This window comes from Ranitomeya variabilis, chromosome 5, assembly GCF_051348905.1.
Source record: "Ranitomeya variabilis isolate aRanVar5 chromosome 5, aRanVar5.hap1, whole genome shotgun sequence".
Classification (NCBI taxonomy): domain Eukaryota; kingdom Metazoa; phylum Chordata; class Amphibia; order Anura; family Dendrobatidae; genus Ranitomeya; species Ranitomeya variabilis.
The window spans coordinates 519340386-519366353 of NC_135236.1; the positions used below are offsets into that span (position 1 = coordinate 519340386).

General features: G+C 41.7%; 1 protein-coding gene across 1 annotated transcript in view; it reads left to right on the forward strand.

Annotated features, from left to right (window-relative positions):
- ERGIC1 (endoplasmic reticulum-golgi intermediate compartment 1) overlaps window positions 1–19770 on the forward strand; it is a 124338-nt gene extending 104568 nt beyond the window's left edge. Inside the window, exons 9-10 of the mRNA XM_077265792.1 lie at window positions 8–130; window positions 15146–19770. Of these exons, the coding sequence (XP_077121907.1) occupies window positions 8–130; window positions 15146–15253 (231 nt within the window). The 3' untranslated portion in view covers window positions 15254–19770. The remainder of the gene's footprint in view (window positions 1–7; window positions 131–15145) is intronic.
- The last annotated feature ends 6198 nt before the right edge of the window (window positions 19771–25968 follow it).

Consider the following 25968-nt stretch of genomic DNA (forward strand, 5'->3'; position numbering starts at 1 on the left):
CTTTTAGGAATATGTAGCGTACAGCCACACGGGAAGAATCATCCCTGCAATCTGGTTCCGCTATGACTTGAGTCCAATCACCGTGAAGTATACAGAAAGGCGGCAGCCTATGTATCGATTTATAACCACGGTAAGTAGGGATGGTTGTTTGTAGTAGGCTTGCCCATTACACAGAGATTTTACTTAGTTTTGTACTTGTTGCTGTTTATGAATAATATAAATTTAGCTTGGACCAATCAAGAGACGTGGGTAACCTAGAATAAAAGCAATTAATATATACCATGCAGTAAGGAAATAGAAGTAGTAATTGTAAGAACATAGGGTAATTGGATGACATTTTTTGATTAAAAAAAAAAAACCCATTAAAACCATCGAACAGTGACGAGGTGTACCCTTTAATCAGGATGATCAGTAACTCGCCTCGCTAGGTGCCACCAGGCCTCAAATAGGTGACCAGGACCGGACTGGTTTTTACACCTACCTGTGGAAAGCTAAATAGATAAGGTACACAGCCTAAAAGGGTACAAATGTACAAAGAACTAAAAGAAAACCGAAAAGGACAAAGGGAAAGGACTCCTGTCAGTATAAGTGTAATGTGTAGTTGCACGTTCACACTGTGGCCATTAATAGACAAAACCTAGAATGAAAACAATGTCTGTATACCCTGCAGTAAGTAAATAAATAGTAGTAATACATGTAAAAAAAAAATTGGGTACTTAGTTGACTTTTATGCTTTTTTTTTTTTTATTTAAAAAAAAAAAAAAGCTATCCCACTATGACAAGGTGTACCCAATGGTCATTAATTCTAGTAGTCCTTCACCTGGAGAAATGTGTCCTAGATATTTCACGCACCAATGTCAAAAATACGTGTCTATTGGATATAAATATATGTTCTGTCCATTTTTGGGGGGGTAATCATTCTGTCTATACTAAAAAATCCTTAAATACTACATCTCAAACCTCTTAATCATTGCGTTAGCTATAACTTAAAGCAAAACTGTGACCGCAAAACCATGTACGGGAAGTTTCGGGATAAATGCTGCTTTACCACATCACAATGATTCTTCCAATATTTCTCAACGGGGAAAACTGCAGCAACCTTCACTCCCCAAAATAGTGTGACCAATAGGACATAGACAAGGACAAGAGTAAAAAGAGAAAAGCAACACCCAAAGCCAACTTCTATCTGCACTACATAAATGTGATTTAGTAAAATCCCATTCATAGTAGTGTAATATACAGGCTACTAAAGCAAAGCAAACTCATTGCCATCTTGAGATATTTGTTTATGAAATCATTAATTTGTAGAAGATGGATTAGAAGATAGCTAGACAATTGGCATGAAATAAATTCACAAGCTCCACTGCATTCAGGTACGCAGTACTGGTGAGAAATTTCTGAAATCATCCAGCTTTGCAATACCTATCAATGCATGCAGTTAGTGTGTTCTGCAGGGTTACCCCCCTCGATAGATTATATTGGGGGAGATGAGGATCCGGCATGTTCGGTTTCAGACCACCCATCCTTTTGTTCTCACCAAGAAAGGCTGTTCTCAGGGGACTGTGGCAGACAAAACAGGATCTCAAGATAGAGAGTACTCTTCTGTATGGAGGAGTCGGGAAAGATGGCTGCATGATGATTCGGCCGATCGTTCAGTTATCTATAGTGCACAGGGCCCCAGGGTTTCAAAATCCAGTACATTTTTGATGTTGGTTTGGAAGTAGAATTTACCCACAAATTTTATTGATTACATGGCTATGGACGACATCTGCTATGAGAATCCATCGTAGAAGAAGGCACTGAAAAAGTAACTCCAACAAAGATGCCCACTTTATGTAGGAAAATAAGCTCTCCTTATACCCGGGTCTCAGGATAGGAAGCGTTATCGTGGTGTAATTGGGCATCCTGATGGAACTTGAGTTTTCGCAGAATGCCACTTTTTATTTTCAGCACATGAACACAGCAGTTGGAACCGTCCGAATCCTTTTGGTTGGGACAGGTCCCAGTCATGTTATTTCAGGAATTAAAGATTCCTGTATTCACGTCATGGAGCACTATTCCCGAAATAGGATTTTTATGATTTCAGCTTCTGTACCATGCCAGCTAATGGAAAAACGAGCTAATGCGAAGGGAAGCTAAAGAGCTTGCGCTTCCATCGTTTTGTTACAAAGCAGCACTCTCCTCACCCACACAACTCCATAAGAGAGCACTTTTTATGTACACACAGCAGCTTCCTGTTAGAAAAAGTTTTTTATTTTTTTTACTAAAGCTCATTGTTGCTTGCATGAGTCAGAAGATAATTTTATACGAAGTACCTTTAAAATGAGCCATGGATGCCTGGTGCTGTCATTGTTGTGGATCCTTATGATCGCTAGTGCGGGGGTTTAGATTCGGGAAGCACTCGGAGGATCACCGGAGGAATGAACATTGGGTTTTGCTTAGCTGCGGGAAGTTGAGTTTTTGAATAGTGAGATTTTCACGTGAGGGTCTGTTTTTTGCTGTTGCTGAAAGATGAAGAGGGCCGGAAGACTAGAGTACTTTTAGTCTCTAAATGGAAGAGCAATTGACAGAAATCTAGGATTAAAGTCAAGCAGAACCTCAGCAGGAAGTCCGCCATAAACTTCATTAATGTGTTTAGCTGGGTTGTGTAGATGCAGGAACAATAGTAGTCATAGGGAGGTTTCCTACACCAAACGTGGAAACTGAAAAACAGGTATGTTGCAGCTGTGAAAACAAGTGGATTTGCCTGCTCTACCTTTTTAAAGGAGGTTCTCCAAAAATGGAAAGCTCATTTTTTTTCTAGGGAGATAATCACTGTAGAATTAAAATGGCCACAGTGTTGTCCTAAAATTTAGGTTTTCGTCAGTGTAACAAGTGCCTATGAGCAACTGTATTAGGAACTTCTCCTTCATGTGTAGAGAGATATACTCCTAGTGGATCTTCTGATCTAATGCTTGGCGATACAAGGAGTGCTGATGTGAGAGACTAGCCACACTGTTGTGTAACCTGGCTTACTGATCTAATACTGGAGATGCCATCGGTCCTAAGGTCAGAAAAGGCTGATTACACTGCTGGCCTAATACTGGAGATTTCAGGGCTGCTGAGGTAAGAGGCTGCTCACACTGTTGTCCATCCTGCCTTTCTGATCTAATACTGGAGATGCCAGGAGTGTTGAGATAATTAGATGCTTGTCTGATCAGCTTCTTTACTCTCAGTACCTCTGGTATTAATAATAATCTTTATTTTTATATAGCGCTAACATATTCCGCAGCGCTTTACAATTTTGCACACATTATCATCGCTGTCCCCGATGGGGCTCACAATCTAAATTCCCTGTCAGTATGTCTTTGGAATGTGGGAGGAAACCGAAGTACCCGGAGGAAACCCACGCAAACACAGAGAGAACATACAGACTCTTTGCAGTGTTAACCACTGCGCCACCGTGCTGCCCTGTACTTTATTATAATTATCGCTTGTATTTGTAAGGTATTGCTGTATATTAGATTGCAAAGATAGGGAGAATAGCAGTGCGGGCAGCCTCTTCTTACATCAACACACATGATACCTCCAGTATTCGTTAAAGAAAACAAGGTGGACATCGGTGTCAGAGGTGTCTTCTAACCTCAGCACCCCTGGTATCTCCACTATTATATCAGGAAGACAGAGTGGACAGCAGTGTGAGCAGCCTCTTCTTATTTTAGCACCCATAGTATCTCCAGTGTTGGATCAGAAAGACAGGATGAACCACAGTGTGAGTGGGATCTCCAGCCTTAGATCAGAATATTCACTGGGATCGCATCTTCCTACAGATGCTCACAGGCACCTGCTCTATAAACATTCTAGGACCGGTTTCTTTCAGCATAACAAGGTGGCAGCCATGTTAATTCTATAGCGATTAGGTCTTTAGACCAATCTAATCTATATTTATGTTCCCAGAGAAGCACTTTAACAGTGGGCAACAAAAGATTAATAAAATATATAACCGTTCTGTCCGCTTATATAGCATTCACATGGTATTTACTGCATAGAAGTAGAATAAAAACCAAGTGCCTTGAGAAAGCCTTACACTCACTACGCTATGTGCAGACGTTCAAGATTTCTTGCAGAAATTTCCTGAGCAAAACCGGACATTTTCTGCAAGAAATCCGCATGCGTTTTTGACGCATTTTTTCGCACGTTTTTGACGCGGCGCTTCCCAATGCATTAAATAGCGGGAAAAACTCAAAAAATCCGCAAAATTAATGAACATGCTGCGTTTTTTACCGCGATGCCTTTTTTTTCGCGGAAAAAAAACGCATCATGTGCACAAAAATTGCGGAATGCATTCTAAATAATGGGATGCATAATGTATGCGTTTTTATAGCGAAAAAAACCGCAACGTGTGCTCACAGCCTAAACGGCCATAGACTACCGATCTACCTTCTGATTGATTTTTCGAAAAACCGTTTTCATTCTACTTCCATGTAATTTACTGTCTGTTATATTGGACTCTATATTAAGCACCACAAGTGAAGAAACTCTCACCACTATGTGTTCCTCTAGTTCACAACTGTAGTGCAGACTATATTATAATATTTTATCTCTAGTACTATAGCTTTCTACAAATCTATTAAGGTTTTTTCCCATTTCTCCAAAATGCAACTTGTTAAAATTGTTAAAAATAATTTAAACTTTTTTTTTTCTAACGAGTAGCTGGAAAACTCAGGGTATGTGCAACATGTACAGGAAACACTACCTTTTTTTCCTGAACCATCTTCTTTAGCTTTTTCTTAATTGTTTCCTGAGATGTTTGCCCGCTTGCGCTTTTTTTTTTTTTTTTGTGTGTGTGCTTGTGTTTTCAAGCATTTTTGGGGCATTTTATTTGTTACTGGTGTTTTCTGGAATATTTTTTTAAGTTTAATTAGCAATGAAGAAAACGCTAGTGGTTTTTCAAGCAATAACGTGCTTAGAACTTTTAAATAGACTCCCGAACATCCCGATTATCTTTTGAGCCTTTCCACTGACTTGTATTGTAACCCCTGAAGACTGGCCTGGTTATTTCTTTCAACCACTTTGTGCCTTTGGAAAACTGAATCGATTGAAACACACTCAAAAGCCTGAATATATGAACAGGAAGTTGTTTTACATAAGAATTACATATATGTTCAATGTTTTGAGCGTCTTTAACGCTTTTACAGTCGAGTTTTAGAGTGGATCTGCATGAAAAAGACGTTTTGTACATACCCTTACGGGTCAAGACTAGGTTGACCATCAGCTTTAGGCCACGTTCACAAGTTCAGTATTTGGTCAGTATTTTACCTCAGAATGTGTAAGCCAAAACCAGGAGTGGGTGATAAATACAGAAGTGGTGACGTGTTTCTATTATACTTTTCCACTGATTGTTCCACTCCTAGTATTGGGTTATACATTCTGAGGTAAAAAACTCACCAAATACTGAACGTGTGAACGTGGCCTGAAGCTTACTGTTAGCTCTTTGTTCATCTGTATTCGAGAGGAGAAAAACTATAGCTTTAATTCTCTCTATGGGCTGAAATTTTTGGCTCTATGCACATTTAGTTCCCACTGTAAGTGGTAAAACGAATTTACAGGGTTAAATTTACGAAACGGACAAACATGGCCTCGATCGGGGTGGTATGAGCGTACATACCTTTTCACACTTTCCTTTATATTGGGGCCAGACAAATTACAAAATGCCAGCATCCAGTTATTTAGTAAAAAAGTAGAAAAATACCTAAGATCAATAATGTCCTGTATGATCAATAATCCGTCATAGCCATTTCCTCGTTTTCACTCATTCTGGCAATAGAGCCATTATGAATTTGTAGCCTTGCTAAAATTGTAATGTAATAACACGGCAACTTATATAGTAGTAAGCTCTTTAAGATTGTGTTTTCCCTTCACAAGAAGTGTCCACAAATGGGCCCCTGAGGGAACGGGTCATTTGGAAAAGCTTCTCGGTACACGATAGATCATCTGCTTGGCTTTTATGTAGGTGACTTGGGAATCTTTTGCAACGTCTGCTTCCCATGTCCCTATAAAGTGGATGTGTGGACCAAAGGACATTAAGTAAACAAAGTCCCAGTCAGTGTGAAGTTAATAGGCACTGTCACGTACCGGAGCACCCTCCCCTCTTCTGATTGTATAATCTCCATCTGCCAATCGCCCACTTTGTCTTTAGTATGTGAACTGTCTCTGAGCGAGGACCCTGCCCTTCCACCCAACAGATGGTGTGTGGATTACTAAAGCTGGTGGATCAGGGGTGGGGGCGGTGCAGAAGCACCTGCTGTTTGGGCTGCTGCCTCATTCACAATCTCTTGTTGTGTCCACGAGACCTGCAGTATATCCATTATTCACCCATGTTTGCCAGTCAATGAGAAGAGCTGAGCAGCGAAGAAAGGGGGGCCATAAACAGCCGATCAGGACACTTCTCTTTTATACGGCAAGGAGGAACCTATTCTAACCCCCTGCTAAAAGGAAGGCCGGAACAAAGAGACCATACTCAAAACAGATAGGATTCCCAGGGTCCGTTAGACATGTTGTTCCCTGGTAGGAGCAAGAATTTTTTTTTTTCAGAAATTTAAATAATGCAGTGTGGTAAAGTGTGCGGCGATCCCACCATCACATGGTCTATAACAGGAGGGAATGGGAAAAGCTGTTCACCGAGTAGAAATGAGAAACTAGAACACAAGTACACTACAAGTAAATACATTATTGGTAATACATTACTGATTTTTATTTATTTTTTTTGTACCTATTCACCAGCTGAGTCTGTTTTTTATCATAGCTTCCTATTTTCACCTGTGGGTCCACACCACACACTTTTTTTTTGCTTTGTAATCAATGCATGAGTTGTATCTAACATTTTACAATCATGTTTTAGCTGGCATTTTTGACATGCATCTTTTTTGAATGGTCCGCTTGCTACTTTTAACTACTTGGAGTTTATGGAGATGTGAAGCAGATTAAAAAAAAAAAAAAGGCTCAAAAGCTGGAAAGTATGAACCGCAAGTTGTGTTCACACATCAAAGGAATAGAAAGAACCTTTTTAAACGTTTTCTGAATGATTTTTCAGTTTTTCGGAGTGAATCCACTAAAAAAAGGCCTGGAAAAAAATGTCAGCATGCTCCTAAGAAGACATAATTCAAGAGTCACGGTTTCACAGCAGTCATTGACCCATTTTTTTTCAGGGTCCATGCAGATGTGCCATAAGTATTGGTTTATGAAAGATCTAGATTTCTATTCATGTAGAATAAAACTCGCCTACTGTTACGATCCCATAAGGCAGTTTTTTTTCTCTCAGGTTTTGCTGGTATGTTACATATATGTCTCATTTTTATGCTGGTTAGCTTGGAGTCGGTCAGTCAGGGAAGGGGTGGACTGATGACGAGACGTAAGTGCGGAGCGCCCCCACACCGCCGCAGGGCCGAGGGGTACCCGGAGCCGGGCCTCTGGGATCTCAGTCCTGGGGTTGTCACGGTGGCTAGACCCGGTCCGTGGCCCTGTCTGTCAGTGGGGGACGTCCGTTGTAAATAGGTGCTGTTAACGGTGGTGTAGCGGTGCAGTTGTGGGGTGCAGGTCGCGGTAAATAACGAGGACACCAGGTTGCAGTCTCTTTACCTCTTTACTGGAGATCTCTCGGTCCTCAGTCCGGAATCCGGCCCACCAGGCTGCGCAAGTCCGGCCGGTCCAATGGCACCTCCAGAGTTCTCCTCACAGGTGGAAATCAGTGCCTTCCTTCTTAGCGCTTTGTGTTGTAGTCCTTCCCTGCTGTGCTTACGGAAAGTACCCCACAACTGTTGTGTCTGTTTCTTAAGTTCCCTCACAACTCGATTAACTGATCTTCTGCTAATCTTCCGTCCCTTCCTGATGTTACAGTAAGAACGGCACCCGTTTGTCAGGTAGGCCTGGAGTTCTTCCGGGACCCTAGAGACGCCCCTCTCCCGCAATTGCCCCCCAAGACTTCATAGGTGATATGTGGTAGACAGCCCGCCTGAGACTGACTGTCCTGCCGCTGTTTGGAGTATGGCTTAAAGCTGTATATTATTCCACTCCCTCGGCGTTCCGGCCACCGGTAATGCGCCTCAGCAAGGTGCTGCCTCTTTCAACAAAACCCCTGCTGGTATTCTCCTTCTGCTTGATTTCGTTTCTCACTCAGCACAATCTATCTCGCTTCTAATCCTTTCTTAGGGCACCGCCGCTATTCTGAGCAGGCACGGTCCCGTTACGTTCTTTCAATGCCAAGCCTCTGCCAGGATCCCACCCCTGGCAGAGACCCTACTGTCTCTTCCTCCACAACACCCTCTCTCACTAGGTGTTGCTTCGTTCGATCCAGTCAGCTTTCTCCACTAACTTCCTGCCTGACCCCCAGTTTACCCACTATGGTGGGGAGTGGCCTAATGAATAGCACCCTTAGCTCCCCCCGGAGGCCCAGCTGTGAAACATATTGGTGTCTGTGATACCTGATTGGAGGAACTCCTTCAGTGCCATCGAACGCACCATGGCTCCCCTTAGTGGCGGAGCCACAGTACTGCAACGACCAGGACTCTGGGGCGCTGCACAAGCCTAGAGTTTAATCTCCCCTCCCTAGAATCAGCATGTGTCATTGTATCTCCTCACGTAGGCCTATGGTTTCTCTGCTGGACACTCTCTGTATCTGTGGGATTGGTTTGAGAACTGACGTGACCACTAATTCTCACAACGTCCATTGTGTGTCCCAATTTCAAGCCTTCCTTTTAAGGAGCATCTGTGCCTCTGCTCCTTTTGTGAACGGCCATGTAAGCACACACTACATATGTGCATGTATTCACCAGAGCCGCAGCTGTATGATGACAGACGAGGGGAGCGTTAACATATCCATTAATCAGTCATTACATAGAAGTTGTTTCTCTGGTCACTCCCATCATTTCTGAATATAGCCGGTAGTGTGAAGGCCACAAAGGAGTATTCCCATACTTTTCTGGCATATGGAATGAAACTAGAAGGGAGAAGATACAGACTAGATATCAGAAAAAAGGTTTTGACAGTGAGGGTCATCAATGAGTGGAACAGGCTGCCACGAGAGGTGGTGAGTTCTCCTTCAATGGAAGTCTTCAAACCGAGGCTGGACAGACATCTGTCTGAGATGGTTTAGTGAATCCTGCATTGAGCAGGGGTTGGACACGATGACTCTGGAGGTCCCTTCCAACTCCACCATTCTATGATATCAGCAGAAGGCAGCAACTTGACAAGTGTGTTGTAGACGAAGCATTGACTAATACAGCATAAGACAGGCTAACATTGTAGCCAGAACGTCGTTGACTAATACTCCTTTTGAAGTGCTGTCTCCTCTCCTTTTATTATTTCTGCTCTTGTATGGCGGTGTGCCTGCGATTTTCCAGCAAGAAGCGTGCAACTGGAGTAATGCTTCACAAGCCAGGACTTGGAGGGTTGTTCATACCGCTAAATGTATAGCATATCCACCACTAAGACTGAAACCTAACCCCAAGAACAAGGCCTCCATCTCTCATGTGCTGTTATTCCTGTTCCCTAAATCTGTGCATATCCAAGAGGGAGGGACCAAATCTGTCAGACATTCATGGTGTATCCTGTTGATGAAAATACCTCTTAAGAGGGTCTGTCACCAGGTCAAGTGTTTTGCTCTTATTTCCGCTGCTCTCCTGAATGTTTTGTTTTTATTTTATTTTTTAAATCCTTGATATGGGTCTTTATATTTGATGCTAATTTTTATGGTCTTTACCACAGGGGCATGGCCCAAAAATAACAGTGCACTGGAGTAAGATTAGCCTTTTAATTAGTATGTCTTTGGGCCGTAATCTTACATCTACTCAAGCCAAGAGCAGCTTTTTAGGCTGTAATTTACACCTCTTTGTGGTATAAAATCTAGGAAATCTGGCAGGCTGGCCACTTTTGCTAACCCCGTTTACTTTGTGAAAAGATGAAAAACATTTTTTTCACAAAAATGTACGACATTTAAGGTCAGAAAGCTGGTGAAAAAAAAATCCTGAATCCGTTTCCATGTGTTTAAAAAAAAAAAAAAAAAAAAAAAAGTTGTGGAACTTCTCATTATATAAAGATTAAAGGGGTTGTCCACTAATTAGACACCGATGACCTAGCCTTAAGGAGTGGTACGAAACACACATTTATTTGATGTCCTAACCCATTTTTTTTTCTAATAAACTCTAGCCTTCCACTATCTATCTAACTGACCTTTCATTTGAGAATCCCAGTACATGCTGGTATACTCAGGTGAAGCGTCATCAGGGGGCAGATAGAAAACAGATAGCATAGTGAGGGAAGTATAGGGAATTTTTTACTAAAAATAAATTATAAAAAAAAATTAAATGATGACATCAAATAGGCATTTAGGATTAAAATTAATTTGTGTTTCGGACCACCCGTTTAAGGTATGTCATCTATATCAGATCAGTGGCGGTGCGACTCTCTGCCATTCCACAAATCAGCTGTTTGTAGCAGGGGCTGTATGTGGCCCGTGTGTGATTGTTTCCTATCAGAGTGATCGGAAGCTGAGCTGAATTACCCAAGGGCCACGATGCAGTGTACAGGGCCATGCTGTTATGAGTCCACAGCTCTGTAAACAGCTGATTGATCACCCATCAATCTGATATAGGTGACCTATCCTGAGCATAGGTCATCAGTATCTAAGAATAGACAACCCCTTTAGACATTATTTGTGGGAAACTGGAAATGCCCTTAAACAAGGGTTAAATAGTATTTCATGTGACTGGTTTGTACATTGATAGATGTACTGCCGTTACTAATTAATAACGCATTACTTTTACCCTTCCTGCCTTTCACTGACCTTCTCCTTATAAAACAGCAACTTCTCAGCAGTAAAAAGCCTTTAGCCTCTATTCAGCCATTGCTTAGCTCTACCAGAAACACACGAAACTGATGTTCAATAGGTGCAGCGGTTGTATTTCTGCCGGAGCCCTCACCCAACTTCACCAGAGGGCTGAAAGCCAATTATGTGTCAGAAATGATGCCTATCAGAAGACTGGAAAAGGTGGGTGGTGATCTCTAAGGCAGGGTTCTCTTTAATGGATGACTATATCCTAATGGCCATGGTCACTGTAGAGATGCAACAACAGTCTGAAAACAGCTAGGTAATCTTGTTAGTTGCTAGGTAAAAGGCAATCCTGCAGTATATAAAGTGGGATTAAACATTGCATTCTCCTGATTCATATGTCACACCATGTATGAGGCACGCTTTCCTCTGATCTGTAGTGATAAAGCCGGCTGCCGGGTAGAAGTATCTGCTATCTCTCCATCTGAGGAAAATGTGACTCCAGCCACAAAGCTGAACTCTGCTTTCCTTAATAGCTTGTGCTAAGATACCAACCGTATCCCCTGAACACTTCGTAATATTCTGTGTGTGTCTACCGATCAGCCAAAAGCACCTGCTCAATATTGTGTAGGGCAACTTCAACAATTCTGACCTGTCGAGACATGGCCTCCACAAAGCCACTGATGGTACGTGACACCGAGATATTACCAACACATCTTTTAAAGAGAACCTATCGGGTCCCCATACCTTCACCATATGGATTGCAGCAAAGTTCTTGAAGTCCCTGATGATCGTTCACAGCACCCTTGTATAATGCGTTCCACAAGCACCATGCTCTGTATACTAATCAGCTAGGACTAGTCCGCTCGGGCGTTTCTTCCCCAGGCTAATTAGTTTTCAGAACAATTGGTGGAACCTCGTATATTCGGGAGATTTTTAGGATATAGGATTGGTGGTTGGTTCAGCAAAAATGCTGCGTACAACATGCACGTTATTGACACCCTTTACATGTTTTTTTCGCAATGTTTTTCACCCATTCATTTGGGTTTTACAAATGTTTAACCATTTCTGAGTCATCGAAATATGAATTTATAGCTTTGTGGCTTGTATGAATTTAGTATATATGTGGGAGAGCTTGGTAACGTCACACCGGGGGGCAGCTTGTTACGGTAGTTCTCAGGACTGTGACTTGTAAAGTATGACATGACTTCAAATCTTTTAACTATAAAGCTAAACGTTGGAGGTTCATATTCACTGACTACAAGGAAACAATTGATCTGAGCCATTGATCCATCAAGTCTATTGGAAGTTCTATAATAAGGATTATGTGCCTAGTCCAGAATAAACCTTTCGTGTTAGTCTATCCTAGTGACTGATGCCCTATTATGGAAACTTGGCTGAAACGTGGTAATCTGAAAATGTATACATGTCCTGTAAAGAAGCCGAGATCAAATATGTCGTGCACTGTGGATTTAAATTATTCGCGTTCCACATGGAAATCGCATAGAAGAAAATCTATCTAAAAACAAATGACATACTGTATTTTCCACCGCAGTCCTCCGAAGACACGTCAGCTAGTAATAATAATTCTGATATTTAATTTAAGGATAATGAGGAATGTCATAGCTGTATTCCAAGCTTATGACATAGTGGCAGTATGGGGCGCCTCTTGGTATTTTGTGTGGGCACTTGGATTGTAGTGGCAGCTGTTAGATGAAGTTATGGCTTGGTTTGGGGCGTCATATTCAGCTGAAACATTGCCGAGATGGTGGAGTTTTTTGTGCTTTGTGTTCTAGGCAGCCAGTATCAGCTCAATGTAATCCCAACCCTGCTTTTTAGCTTTAGAGATGAGCTTAAGCCCCCCCACCCCCCAATACTCACCCAAATGTTACATAGACAGGAATGTCTCTGAAAGGATCGGCAGTCCAAAATCGGACATGCCGGATTCTAATTTCCCCCGACGTCCTCTGTTGACAGAGAATCGGGGGCCTCCACACACATAAGACTGTCGGCCAAACATGTTGATATTGGCGGCCTTAGCCCAATGATTGTGGGGGTGGAGGGATTTAGTCTTCAAAATAGAATATACAATGCAATTAACAAGTTTGGCGTTGTAACCCAAGATGCTCGTAGTTCTATAATCCTAACACTAGATTAGACTCTCTGCATTGCATGTCCTGACATGTTTTCCTCTTCATCATCCCCTTCCAATTTTTGGGTTGCTGATGAGTCCTTTCCCACCCGCTGTCACTCCACATTAGGCTTTGGCACATTTTTATTTTTAATAGTGAGTCATTGCTCTGTTTCTCTAACATAGTCAGTTTCCCCAGCTCTGCGCTGGCAGCTCTGGTCCCACGTCACTACATATTCCCAGCCTGTGTATAGGAACCTGTGTGTCACTGAGGCACATGCTAATGGTTAACACCTCGTGGAGCCCCCCAGCCAACACTGACCTTGCCATGGATAATATTCCACATTGGAACTTTTTAATATCAGTCTTAGTAAGTGGTGATATTTTGCCGTCATCCTATCTCTTCATAAGACTCATTTTTGTCAAAAAGTTGCCCTTACAAACTGGCATGAAAATAAATGTAATTTTATTTAATTTTATTAATAATTTACATTCTAATATTTTTTTCGATTCTATTAACAAAAAATGCACTCCTTAAATAGTTCTATTCAGACACCCCACAATCCATGGACTTTTAATTCCTACTACTGTTTTGACTTTTTAAAAAAACAAATATTGGGGAACACATTGGGAAAAGGGTTAATGCATATATAGTCAGGCCCTTGAAGGCGGTGTTTACACCATATCGGCAGGTTTGACCACTGGGACCCCCACCGGTCCTGGGACTGATGGAGGCACGAGCCCTAGTGTAGTGATGGTGACTTTGTATATGGCTTATTACAGTTTCCTGGCAGAACTAGGCTATCGGAAGAGGCACTACATAGGCAAAAAAAAACAGTGAATTGCGGATCCTTCCTTTTCAGGATCTTCGGGGGGATCAATCCATAGATAAGTGATTTTTTCTCTATTTGCCCAGTTGTTAGTAACTAAATAAAAGAAACGCCATCTGAAACAGTACCCTACAATCACATGTGGGCACATGTTCTGCAATTTTTGTAATTATTGGCTCATCTCGGAAAACCCAACAACTATATTTATCTTAATTCTGTGAAATGTATTGAGAGACCACATGGTTTCCATTCCGAAGCCTTGTCTATTTATGGCCACTTTTCTCTGCAGACGTGTATGTAAGGAAGGGGATCATTTCAGTTACTAAATTAGAATTCGTTGGCCAAAATTAATCAGGCCACATATTTTGCATGTCGGAACGTGGGTTTAAAAACAGCTGTTGCCCCAGGGAACAGATCTGTTTTGGGTACACAGACCAAATATATGTTCTGAATGCTACAGAAAGGATGGTCAGCCTGCTCATTCCAACCAACCAAGCACACTGGGTGTTATGGTTATACAGCTGGAGAACCACTAACCCTGTCTTAGAACGTCTGTTTTTACAGTCCAAATTTGCTTTTTAGTAAAATGTTTTATGTGGCCTAACATATGTAATAGTGTCTGATCGCTGCTGATCATTAAATAGTCTAAGTGTTGGTAGACTATATAAAAGGGAATGTGGCAGCAGATTTTGCTCCCCCATCTGAGAGCATCATGATGTAGAAGCAGAGACCTTAATTCCAGCAATGTATCACTAGGCTCCAGATTTGATAAAATCGCTGTTTTATCTATTGCAGATCTACCAGTTATTTGAATGCTGAGCTCTGTATGACCCCGCCCACACCACTGATTGGCAGCTTTCTGCACAGTGTACACAGAAAGCTGCCAATCAGTGGAGAGGGCGTGGTTGGACTACATGGTGGTAGGCCAAGTAGTCTCTAGTAATATTCTCTTCCTGATAAAACTGTGATTGTACCAAAACACAGCAAGCAGCCCAGTAAGTGACACATCGCTGGAATCTGGGTTTTTCTCTCTACTCCCATATTCCTTTTTAGCCAATTACTTTCAGTGATTGTTAGAAACTATTCCACCAAGTTTTTTTTTACATGACAAAACTGTGCATAATTTCTGAAAACTGAAAACTAGAAGGAGATGCTCACAGAAATTGGTCTGGTTGTACATGGCTCTTATTTTTGTCAAAATTCTGAACATATGAAATTAAAATATATTGCCATGAAAAATGGGTAGGTTAAGAAATGAAGGAAACAAAATATTCCCCTTTTTAAAATGTGACCTTCCCAAGTAGGATGACCATAGTCATGTGTTAGGCTGGTAGTGTGCTCTGTCATATATTCATACCTTGTATTGTATTTCCTACACAGGTATGTGCCATCATCGGGGGAACATTCACTGTAGCCGGCATTCTGGATTCTTGTATTTTCACCGCATCTGAAGCCTGGAAGAAAATTCAACTGGGAAAAATGCATTAGAAACGGTTTACCATCTCCCGCCACCAGCAAGAACATGTGGAAGGACTTTGAAGAGTATAAAGTTGTAAAGAAATTCCTATTTTGTAGTTTTAATTGAAGTAGAAGACTTGAACATTACTGGGTGCATACAGGGACAATTTAGAAAATTCGAGCAATACTCAAACATGACTCTTGGAGCCCCTTTACTTAAAAGGTACCTTGTGCCTACGGAGGCTGCCATTTTGTGCACTGATCAAATGCTTTACTAGATACTGTAAGCGGCTGATCCTATGAAATGGTTGCCACCCGTGGAAACAGCAGGCCGTCGACCCACATATCTTATACGTAGTGACACATTCCAGATTATATGGCGGTTCTCTTGTTATCTGGAACCTAAAGCACTTTATAATAAGTCACAGTGCAGCGTGTTGTGTGCCAAGAAACCAATCCTATGACCTCGCTAGGTAGACTTTCATCACATTTACTTTTATTCTGAGAGATTTTTTTTTTCCCTTAAATCCATTTTATATTTATGGTTATGGTAATGATAGACGACGTCTATCATTTGTGCTTACCACCTCTTCACCAGCCTTTACCATATCCTACCGACTTCTGGATATCCCAACTCTCAACCTTCAGTTCATGTTGGCGTAAGCAAAGGGTAGGTTCACACGACAGTATAGGGTTACATGGGACAATTTTGTTTTCTCACTTGCCATTCAAGTGCAATCCGTTTTTATATAGCAGCAATTCTTAGAAATCTACAAGCGTGTATACAGTTTCCCATGTTAAGAAGTCACAATGTTTCTGTAGAAAACAGATGTTATACGGTAGCTTCGTATGGAATACATTTTTGGACTTTTTTTTGCTAGCCCATAAATTTGAATGGGCGAGTCTCATCCAACGCGCAAAAAAAAAACCAGTACATGCCATGATTTTTTTTTTTTTATTATTTTTTTATATTGATTAATACGGTAGCGTGAACTAGCCCAAATATGAAGCATTATAACACGCCGGTCATTTGTCCATTCCTGAGATGACTTGCTGTCCACAATGGCGGCAGCTTCTTTCTCTTTACTGATTAAACCAACCTGCCCCTCGAGTGGACATGTCTATGGGTAGCCCCAGGGCCACGCTGTCAGTTGGCGGGCTGCTCTCTTCCAGGCTCCCCATAAACATGCCTACCTTGGCCTGTCCTATTTCTATGGCCAGCTTTTAGGGGTTAATTAGCAAAGGATATTTAGTAACTCCGTACTGCTCATGAGCAAATAAGGGGCTTTGTCTGTCCTGATGATGAGATTTCAAGATCAAGTATAGGAAAAAGGGACTTCTGCAATCCAGCACTACTGTATTGTCGTCTTGTTCCGTGATGCGTTTGTTCGTGTCCTGTCTTGTAGAGCCCACTGTTGGCTACTGTGTTATGCTTGATGGAATCTGTCCATCTTTGGGGTCTGCCCACCACTGGTTGTATCTGGATGCCTGGACTTCTAAGTGCAGTTTTTCTCTTTTAGCTCCTATAACATCTGACTAGTAGATGTGAATGAATTACATTTTTTATGTTCTACATTTTGACCTATCGTCATTAATTAAAACCTATATCCCTAAGACTCTTTACTAAACTTTTGGCACGGCTTTGCTGTGGTATAATGCCATAGCTTCACGTAGATCATTCTATAATGAAACGATGATCTGATTGGTTGCTATGGGAGTCATTGACCCTTTTATTATTTTTTTAATGAATGTATTTGGGACTAAAAATCATTTTGCAACTTGATTTTACCATTTTCTTTAGCTTTTACAAACACTTTGTTTCATTGCACATTAAACTTTGATCGAGTATTTGGTCATAAATCAGCATAGTGGAGCTCGGAAAAAATGGTGGAAAAAATCTAGAAACCTTCCCACTGGACCATCAGAATAAGCTCCCTGATGGCTTCTCGGTTATCCCATTTTGCAGCCAGTAATAGTACAATACGGAGGCTACAGAAGACAAATGTTGCAACTTTTTTGAGGAAACCGCATTACAGAAATGATTTTGGCCAGAAATACATATATTTAAGTAATGAAAAAAAAAGTCTGGTGGTCAGTGAACTCCTTTAGAGCAATTTTCATACATCAGGCTCAGTGCCTTCACATCAGCGTTCATGGTGCGTTATAGGTCCTGACATTTATGGACCAGGGCCATCCTCAATAAATACATCCGCGGATGAATTCCAGGCTTTCCATAGAAGGCATCTCAAGTACATCCTGTTGGAACAGATCTGCGGATTAGAGCAGGATCATTTTCATAGTAGCGGTATCCTATATTAGGGGCCAACTTCGTGCATGTCCGATGTTCTATGTATAGTCCAGCCTATCTGATTACATCTCTAAAAGTGTCAGGCGACAGCAGGGTTCATATTTACTAAACACCGCCATGCTGCGGCCATCTGCCAACAGCGCTGGATGACTGACTGGTGCACTAGAACGGACCCTGGTTTCTCATGTAACATTCCTGACAACCAAGAATAACTTACTGAGAGCAAACATGTGCAAGTCTGTCATAGCCGCCAAGAAAAGTGCTGGACGTAAACAGTGGCAAATGGTCCTAACTGTGCACAGACGGTATGTCACTAGCCCATTGTACCCAAATGTCTGACTTCTTCTCCATCGTAAAAATGTATCCAAGAATATTTATCATCTATTGAATCAAGACAGCCTTGTATTTCTTTAATTTTCAAAGTGGAGACAAGGGATGACTGCAAGATCAAAATTGTGCTGTGGTCACGCTCCATGGAAGATAGTGGGGGGGATTGACATTTTTAGGTGGAAGAATTACAAAAAAGTTTTTTTTTTTTTTTTAACGTAATATTATGTGTGAGTTCTTGTATCTGTTCCAAGCAACAAATATGGGTTTTCCAGAACTTTAATACAACTGAGCTAACCTTAGGATTGTCCATCAGTATCAGATCTGTGAGGGTCCAGCTCTTGGCACCTCACCTTAGGGGGTATGATATACTATGTAGAGGCGATGCCTGGTTTTTACAGCTTACTTGTGCTTAGTACAACTTTAAAGTGAATCCCACCATGGGACTGAAAGTGACTGTACATTTGTCATGGTTAGGCCTCCTACCAGGGACCCTGACACTGCCTCTGCTCAGATCAAAGCTCCTTTCTGTCACCTTCCAAGATGGCCTCTACATTAGGAGCACTTTGGCAAATCTCAAGCATATGCTTCCCCTACCAGAGAAGGCATGGTTTATACTTGCCCCCATGCCACTGCGACGGCTGTTTTGTAAGCAAGAGGGACAGAACACCGAGATGAGCAGAGGAAATGGTGTGAGGCAAACTGAGAGCCCAAGGCAGGAAACTACACGTGAGAAATGTATAGTCACTTTTCAGTCCCAGAGTGGAGGGTTACTTTAAAGGAAATCTGTCACCCGGTTTTTCCTGCCTCCTCTGAGAGAAGCATAATGTAGGAAGAGAGACCCCGATTCCAGCAAGGTGTCTCTTAGTTTACTGAGAAAGCTAACCCCACCTACACCAGGATGTCTATGTACATTGTCAATTGACAGTGAGCTGCTTATCAGACGAGAGGGTGGAGTCGGACCAGGGAGGTAGTAAGGGCAATGATAATGTCCTAGTGATAAAGCCTTCATTGTAAGTATACAGCACACAACTTGATAAGTGACACACTGCTGAATTCAGTGCTTTAACCTCCACCTCATGCTGTCCTCAGATTACATAGCAAAACCTGCTGACAGATTCCCTTTATTTGGGACTGAGCGGCAATTCCAGGCACATCCACTACAAAACGTATGGCGTTGTCTAGTATCGGAAGTGGGGATCAGACCCTATCTGCTATTGATATCTCAGTTTTCACATAGCACTAGCAATTTGAAGAACAGATTTTCTTTAGACTTGTGCGAATAGATGCTGTTACATGTATTTTCTCTTACACTACAACTGTGCAGGTGCCATAACATTGTATGCCGCATTATATTGGTTGACATTAGTACGGTTCATATGTTTCACCATTTCATAGATGGATATACGAGTCTTCCACTGAATGAAACTTGACAGTGTGAATGGGATGGAGATGGTGTTACCTGTTATGTTATTTGTACTGGCAAAGTTACTGATCGGTTTTTCTAGCTTACGGTAATTTGGGTGAGGTTCTCTGCTTTTCTAGGTACAATATGGGACTTCTTGGAGGGCTCAGTGTTATTGTTGTACGCCGGGTATAAATGAAGGTCGTCGGAGCTTGTGTTCTCCTTAAATGCTGTTGTTGTATTTATCTACCTCTTAGATGGTGAAATGTTAAATCTTTTCTTCTTATGCATTGCCTTCCAACCTACAGAGCTGTGTATTACCCAGTATAAGACATTAGGTTTGTGATTCCTGACTTTTTTTTTCATATAGAAGCACTTCTGTAAATTCCAGGTTACACCTCATTTTAGAGTAGCTAAACTTTCATTTTTATTTTCATTATAATTTTGTCCAGCATGGGAAGTTAAGAGACCTTATCATTTTATTAGAAAATGTATCGTCATTCCTGGAAATAAAAAAAAAAATGTGCATGTTAGTGACTTCCAAACCCTGATTTTCCAATTTGCCTTCCTTCAGCTGCATTGATATCAGAATGTACTTGTTTGGAGTACAGATGATTGCAGTGATGGGGTCAGCTCCATGTCTCACTAATGGAGTACAGATGATTGCACTGATGGGTCAACTCCATGTGTCACTAATGGAGTATAGATGATGGCAGTGATGGGTCAACTCCATGTCTCACTATTGGAGTACAGATGATGGCAGTGAAAGGGTCAGCTCCTGTGTCTCACTAATGGAGTACAGATGATGGCAGTGAAAGGGTCAGCTCCTGTGTCTCACTAATGGAGTACAGATGATGGCAGTGAAAGGGTCAGCTCCTGTGTCTCACTAATGGAGTACAGATGATGGCGGTGAAAGGGTCAGCTCCTGTGTCTCACTAATGGAGTACAGATGATGGCAGTGAAAGGGTCAGCTCCTGTGTCTCATTAATGGAGTACAGATGATGGCGGTGAAAGGGTCAGCTCCTGTGTCTCACTAATGGAGTACAGATGATGGCGGTGAAAGGGTCAGCTCCTGTCTCTCACTAATGGAGTACAGATGATGGCGGTGAAAGGGTCAGCTCCTGTGTCTCACTAATGGAGTACAGATGATGGCAGTGAAAGGGTCAGCTCCTGGGTCTCACTAATGGAGTACAGATGATGGCAGTGAAAGGGTCAGCTCCTGGGTCTCATTAACACTGGGGATAAGCTGCTGTAGGAGATGGTTCTGATGAGCACAGCAGTCAGAGGAGACGGGTGCTGACCCATCACTGCCATCATCTGTACTCCTAATGAGTGCGTTCTGATATCCGTGAGGCTGAAGGCAGGGACATAGATGGGGGAAGCAGAGTCTGGAAATAACTTTTATGTAATTTTATAATGAGGCTGAAGACAAATCCACTAGTAAAGTGACTGACAGCGTTTCTGAACTTTCCATGCTGGACAAAATAAAAATAAAATGTAGTTACTCTTTTAAGGACCACTAAGACCATCGCATGTATGAACGGATGAAACATCTTTAAATTATGTAAACCTGATATCATTTTACATTGTACTGTAAGGAGTAGATTTAATATACTGGAGATGAAGGTTCCAATTCGTTATTGCATTTGTGGAGGGTTTTTTGTCTTTTTTTTGTGATTTTAGCCCATTTTTGATTTGCTCTAAATGTTTTTCATTTTTATCTATTTCTATTAGGGTGCTTTCACAAAGCACTTTGGCATTCGTTCGATGGTCCCATTGGGGTTTACTTCCAAAGCCCCCGTAAAACCGGTTCATACATATGCGCCGGCAGGGCCAAAGACTATAATGGTGCCAATAAAGTGAAATTGCGCTCTGACGTCCTTCATTTTCGGGTGGGTACGTCTAATTGACACTCAGACCCAGTCTACTACTTCGAACTGTCCTCCTTCAGTAAGCGTATGCGCCCGAAAATAATGCACGGAAGAACACACGTTCACTTTATTGGCACCATTATAGTCTATTGTGCCATCGATGCACACGTCAAAATCCCGTTCTGCGGGGGTCCGGACATACGCCCTGACAGGATTAATGAAAGGGTGCAAAAACACAGTGGGAAGGAACCCTTGTCTTTTTTGTTTTTCGTTTTTTTTTTTTTTTTTCAGATGTTTGAGGCCGATTCATCACTTGCTACTTTTTAACATATTACAAAATTTTGCTCTAAAGTGCTCCAGTCTATCCCTGGAGTGACGACTTTTTTTTTTTTTTTTTTTGCAAGCTAGAAATTTTTGCATAAATAGAGTTCAGCTCGACATTGTAATGGAACATGCAATGCTTTATTATAAAAAGGCACAAAAAAGCTTATTGGCTAAAATAACATTTTTTTTGTGCAAAAATCATGAAGCACATGCACCATTTGAACAATTTGTGGCAAAATATTTCAAAGAATACTTCAAGGCGAAAAAATAAGTCCCAAAAAACCCCCCCGTAAATGATGAATCTGGCCATAAACCATGACCATCTTCTATAAATGCAATTCCAGATTGGGGCCATGTTACACGACTAAGGGCTGCCGATTCCTATACAATATGGGTTCACATTTGCTTGCAGACTTGCAGGACACAGTTTTTTGGTCTCTTTTGGAAGAATGTTACATTTTCTTTTCTTTTTTTTTTTTAATTATTATTGTAAATGAAGGGAATGATGAAGTAGAACGCTGTGGGAAGATAGTGGAACTTTGTGCAATTTGTTCTGAGTTTCTGTTTTTGTAAACCTTGAAATAAAAATAAAAAATATTTTAAACCATTCTATACCACTTTTCTCCTCATTGATCTATTTTATTTCAGTGGTTTCATATGGTACTCCATCTGTCCGAATGCTCCGGCACCAAAATGAGAATAGGAATGGGGTCATTTTCATTATTGCATTAGTCATAACCCCTCCTGAAAACATCTGTGCATGGTTTACAGGTCAGGGTGAGATTGCAGCGAGACTGAGTCAGACAATTTAGACAAATGCTAAAACTTGGACATTGTGCACTAGAAGTTGGAGAATTGTAACCTACTTTATTGATTTAATCACTGAAGTCATCATTTTAGGACAATGTTGTTGCCTCCCACCCCAGAATGTATTCCATAAGGGCCCCCATACACGTAAACTAAAGTCAACTGAACCTGCCAATATCGATAGTCTAGTATGTATGGAGACCTCATGCATATGGCCAGGGTAATGGGCTTCTCTGGTCTGAAGCAACAAGTCTGCTCTTAAGCAACAAGTCTGCTGTCAGCTACCTTCCTACTAGACTGTATCCGGCCTTGGAGGATGTTCATTCAGTTGCTTAATTTTATAGAAAAAAAGACCACAGACATGGCACAAAACTAAAGTTCATTTCAAATGGCAACTTTCTGGCTTTAAGAAACACTAAAATAAATCAAGAGCAAAAAATGTGGTAGTCAGTAATGGTTACGGTTTTTTTTAACCAAGCATAGGGTAAACATTATGGAGTCACTCAATTATGAGGGAAAAAATTATGGAATCACCCTGTAAATTTTCATTCCCAAAACTAACACCTGCATCAAATCAGATCTGCTCATTAGTCTGCATCTAAAAAGGAGTGATCACACCTTGGAGAGCTGTTGCACGAAGTGGACTGACATGAATCATGGCTCCATCATGAGAGATGTCAATTGAAACAAAGGAGATGATTATCAAACTCTTAAAAGAGGGTAAATCAACACGCAATGTTGCAAAAGATGTTGGTTGTCCTGTCAGCTGTGTCTAAAATCTGGACCAAATACAAACAACATGGGAAGGATGTTAAAGGCAAACATACTGGTAGACCAAGGAAGATGTTAAAGTGTCAAGACCAGAAACTTAAAGCAATGTCTCCAAAACAGGAAATACACAACAAAACAAATGAGGAACGAATGGGTGGAAAGTGGAGTCAACGTCTGTGACCGAACTGTATGAAACCGCCTAAAGGAAATGGTATTTACATACAGAAAAGTTAAACGATAGCCATCATTAACACCTAAACAGAAAAAAAACAAGGTTACAATGGGCTAAGGAAAAGCAATCATGGACTGTGGATGACTGGATGAAAGTCATATTCAGTGATGAATCACGATTCTGCATTGGGCAAGGTGATGATGCTGGAACTTTTGTTTGGTGCCTTTCCAGTGAGATTTATAAAGATGACTGCCTGAAGAGAACATGAAAATTTCCACAGTCATTGACGATATGGGGCTGCATGTCAGGTAAAGGCACTGGGGAGATGGCTGTCATTACATCTACTACAGTCATGGCCAAAAGTATTCACACCCCTGCAATTCTTTCAGATAATACTCAGTTTCTTCCTGAAAATGATTGCAAACACAAATTCTTTGGTATTATTATCTTCATCAGGGGTGTCAAACTGCATTCCTCGAGGACCTCAAACCATGCGTGTTTTCAAGATTTCCTCCTTATTGCACAAGGTGCTGGAATCATTCTGTGCAGGTGATTAAATGATCACCTGTGCAATACAAGGAAATCCTGAAAACATGACCTGTTTGCAGCCCTTGAGGAATGCAGTTTGACACACCTGATCTTCATTTAATTTGTATTAAATGAAAAAACACAAAAAGAATTGTTCTAAAGCCAAATTGGGTATAATTCCACACCAAACATAAAAAAGGGGGTGGACAAAAGTATTGGCACTGTTCGAAAAATCATGTGATGCTTCTCTAATTTGTGTCATTAACAGCACCTGTAACTTACCTGTGGCATCTAACTAAATCACACTTGCAGCCAGTTGACATGGATTAAAGTTGACTCAACCTCTGTCCTGTGTCCTTGTGTGTACCACATTGAGCATGGAGAAAAGAAAGAAGACCAAAGAACTGTCTGAGGACTTAAGAAACCAAATTGTGAGGAAGCATGAGCAATCTCAAGGCTACAAGTCCATCTCCAAAGACCTGAATGTTCCCGTGTCTACCGTGCGCAGTGTCATCAAGAAGTTTAAAGCCCATGACACTGTGGCTAACCTCCCTAGATGTGGACGGAAAAGAAAAATTGACAAGAGATTTCAATGCAAGATTGTGCGGATGTTGGATAAAGAACCTCGACTAACATCCAAACAAGTTCAAGCTGCCCTGCAGTCCGAGGGTACAACAGTGTCATGCCTTACTATCCGTCGGAGTCTGAATGAAAAGGGACTGTATGGTAGGAGACCCAGGAAGACCCCACTTCTTACCCTGAGACATAAAAAAGCCAGGCTGGAGTTTGCCAAAACTTACCTGAAAAAGCCTAAAACGTTTTGGAAGAATGTTCTCTGGTCAGATGAGACAAAAGTTGAGCTTTTTGGGCAAAGGCATCAACATAGAGTTTACAGGAGAAAAAAGAGGCATTCAAAGAAAAGAACACGGTCCCTACAGTCAAACATGGCGGAGGTTCCCTGATGTTTTGGGGTTTCTTTGCTGCCTCTGGCACTGGACTGCTTGACCGTGTGCATGGCATTATGAAGTCTGAAGACTACCAACAAATTTTGCAGCATAATGTTGGGCCCAGTGTGAGAAAGCTGGGTCTCCCTCAGAGGTCATGGGTCTTCCAGCTGGACAATGACCCAAAACACACTTCAAAAAGCACTAGAAAATGGTTTGAGAGAAAGCACTGGAGACTTCTAAGGTGGCCAGCAATGAGTCCGGACCTGAATCCCATAGAACACCTGTGGAGAGATCTAAAAATGGCAGTTTGGAGAAGGCACCCTTCAAATATCAGGGACCTGGAGCAGTTTGCCAAAGAAGAATGGTCTAAAATTCCAGCAGAGCATTGTAAGAAACTCATTGATGGTTACCGGCAGTGGTTGGTCGCAGTTATTTTGGCTAAAGGTTGTGCAACCAAGTATTAGGCTGAGGGTGCCCATACTTTTGTCTGGCCCATTTTTGGAGTTTTGTGTGAAATGATCAATGTTTTGTTTTTGCTTCATTCTCTTTTGTGTTTTTTTCATTTAAGACAAATTAAATGAAGATAATACCAAAGAATTTGTGTTTGCAATCATTTTCAGGAAGAAACTGAGTATTATCTGACAGAATTGCAGGGGTGTGAATATTTTTGGCCATGAGTGTATATAATTGTCTAAGGGTTACTTCCGTCTTTTTGTCTGTCCTTCTGTCTGTCACGGATATTCATTGGTCGCGGCCTCTGTCTGTCATGGAATCCAAGTCGCTGTTTGGTCGTGGCAAAACGCCCACGACCATAGCCACGACCAATCAGCGACGCGCACAGTCCGGAAGAAAATGGCCGCTCCTTACTCCCCGCACTCACTGCCTGGCGCCCGCATACGCTGTCCGGTCACCGCTCACACAGGGTTAATGCCGGCGGTAACGGACTGCGTTATGCCGCGGGTAACGCACTCCGTAACCGCTGCTATTAACCCTGTGTGTCCCAAATTTTTTACTCTTGATGCAGCCTATGTGGCATCAATAGTAAAAAAAATGTAATGTTAAAAACAATAAAAAAAAAACCTGCTATACTCACCCTCCGTAGTTCGCCGCGCCGCTAGCGCCGGCCGCCATCTTCCGTTCCCGGCGATGTATTGCGAAATTACCCAGAAGACTTAGCGGTCTCGCGAGACCGCTAAGTCTTTTGGGTAATTTCGCAATGCATCCTGGGAAAGGAAGATGGCGGCCGGCACCAGCGGCTCGGCGGAGCTTCGGTGGATCCCAAGCG